Below are 2,357 nucleotides of genomic sequence, written 5' to 3' on the forward strand. Positions count from 1 at the left end.
GGTAGGCAGTTCAAAACCACCAGCAGCTCCTCAGTAGAAAGACTGGACTTTCTATCCCTGTAAACAGTTACCGTCTTGGAAACCCACAGGGAGTGGCTATGTGTCAGCACTGACTCCCGGCTGTGAGTTTGGTTTGGTTGATGCTGTGGGGAGCCCCGGTGACTTAGTGGTTACACATTGGGCTGTGATCAGCAAGGCCCAAAGATCAAGACCACCAGCTGCTCCTTAGGAGAAACACAGGGCTTTCTACTCCGATAAACAGTTACAGGATCAGAAAATCACAGGGACAGTTCTACCCTGCCCAATCAGGTCAACTCAGTGGCAGGGAGTTTGGCTTTGGTTTGGTGCTGTCAGGGAAACATCAGGAAACTCAACGTTGGTGGTTCAAACTCACCTCAGGAACAAGTTCAAGTATCTGATCCAGTGAAGACTTCAAGCTTTAGAAACACTATGTAAGGTTCCTGTGAGTCAGACCGACTCAATGACGGTAGACGTCGGGTAGCAAGCCCGGGCAGGAGCCCTGTAGAGCCTGGCTCCTACCTGAAAGATCGGGCTTAGAACCCACAGAGTAGGAGAAAGATTACAGCCTCAACAGTCCTATGGAGCAGAAAGACCTGATGCTGCACTTCCAGGAAACTCCACCATCGTCAAACCCCGAGAGCACAAGTCTCCACTCACACACAGGATTGCCAAGAGTCAGGTCAATGCCATGCCAGCTGATCTTCAATGGACCGTTTATAGCCACTGCCTGCGACGTGTGAGGTACACAGCAAGCTGCTGACAGCCCTGGTCATAACTCATGACGCTGGCCCCAGCCCTGGTGGTCTCTGCCACACGGATTGACAGAAGAGAAAACAGAGGACCTAAGCCATTAACAACCAGCCCAAGGCCATGCTGCCACTCAACACACATTTTCTGAATTGCAACTATGGGTCACAGGAATGAAAGGATGAATAAAATCCTTGCACAAGAATTAGGGAATTGTCACTAGCCAGAGGCATAGCTGCAAATGAAAAACAAACAAACATAAAAACCCAGAAATCTCTGAGGTCCCCATGCTGTCCACAAATGGTAGAGGCTGCCGCCGCAGGAGAAGGACTTCCTCCCTACTTGGGGGGTGGGGGTGGGGGAGTGGTTGGCAGTCATTACCTGCATCTGGAACGGACTTCCCCGTGGAGGAGCGAACAGAAGTACTGGTGGAAAAGAAGGTGTCTTCCCAGCCATGAGTGGTGCTCAGGATAGCAGTGATGCCACTGTGAGGGAAACCAGAGACAGGACTTGCCATGGAGACGGAGATGATGGAGGTGGAGGAGATGGGGATGATGGAGATGATGGAGGTGGAGGAGATGGGGATGATGGAGATGATGGAGGTGGAGGAGATGGAGATGATGGAGGTGGAGGAGATGGGGATGATGGAGATGGAGATGGTGGGGATGATGGAGATGATGGAGATGATGGAGATGGAGATGGTGGGGATGATGGAGATGATGGAGATGGAGGAGATGGGGATGATGGAGATGATGGAGATGATGGAGATGATGGAGGTGGAGATGGTGGGGATGATGGAGATGATGGAGATGATGGAGATGGAGATGGTGGGGATGATGGAGATGATGGAGGTGGAGGAGATGGGGATGATGGAGATGATGGAGGTGGAGATGGTGGCGGCAGAGATAGAGATGATGGAGATGGAGATGTGTGCTCCAGCACAAACCCCTTCTACGGAGATGGTGCAGACTCCGCCAGAGCCCCCAGACCCTTGGCCCATGTTGACCTCTGCAGGTACCTTGGCCTCTAATTCTTCGGTGGTGTCCAGTAGGGCTCTAGAAGGACTTGTAGATGTAGCTCAGAGGACCTAGTCTATGTCCCACCTCCACCCCAAACAACAAACCACAGTCATCCCCTGCACATGGCAGGGGCAGTCCCATCCTGGGAGAGGATCCTGGAATCACCTGTCGGGCGTCTCACTGTCCTGTGGGCTGGTGCTGCAGTCAGAGGGAGTCCCCAAGGAAGGCGGCAGCTCGTAAGTGGTGGCTCTCAAAGCCGTATCTGCAAGAGGTGACAAGGCCTTAGAGTTGATTTGAGAAAGACATGATTCCAAGGGACGCAAGAATGAAGGCCCACGATGGTGTCCGGTTGTCTGTCCCTTCCTCTTTCCTTCCCGTCCTCCTCCCCTCCATGCAGGGTTTCTTTGTTGGGCATCTACTGTGTACCAGGGACTGTGCTAGGGACTGAGCTATAGCAGAAAGCTAAGCAGGTAAGTCAGTGGGATCACAGATGGGACTCACTCAAAGCAGACCCAGTCCCTGGGACAGACTCTCACCTACCAGGCAGGGTTCCCTGCGGAGGGGATTGCC

The 2,357-nt window shown here is 52.9% G+C and overlaps 1 protein-coding gene across 1 annotated transcript in view; it reads right to left on the reverse strand.

The window, feature by feature from the left end:
* The window catches only part of TNFRSF8 (TNF receptor superfamily member 8), a 92,157-nt gene that overhangs the window by 22,631 nt on the left and 67,169 nt on the right, over window positions 1–2,357 (reverse strand). The window contains exons 11-12 of the mRNA XM_045299197.1: window positions 1,953–2,049; window positions 1,150–1,253 (exon numbers count right to left, since the gene is read on the reverse strand). Of these exons, the coding sequence (XP_045155132.1) occupies window positions 1,150–1,253; window positions 1,953–2,049 (201 nt within the window). The remainder of the gene's footprint in view (window positions 1–1,149; window positions 1,254–1,952; window positions 2,050–2,357) is intronic.

The sequence above is a fragment of the Echinops telfairi genome, unplaced genomic scaffold (assembly GCF_000313985.2).
Source record: "Echinops telfairi isolate 266 unplaced genomic scaffold, ASM31398v2 ScPeMD7_7457;HRSCAF=8495, whole genome shotgun sequence".
Taxonomy (NCBI): Eukaryota; Metazoa; Chordata; class Mammalia; order Afrosoricida; family Tenrecidae; genus Echinops; species Echinops telfairi.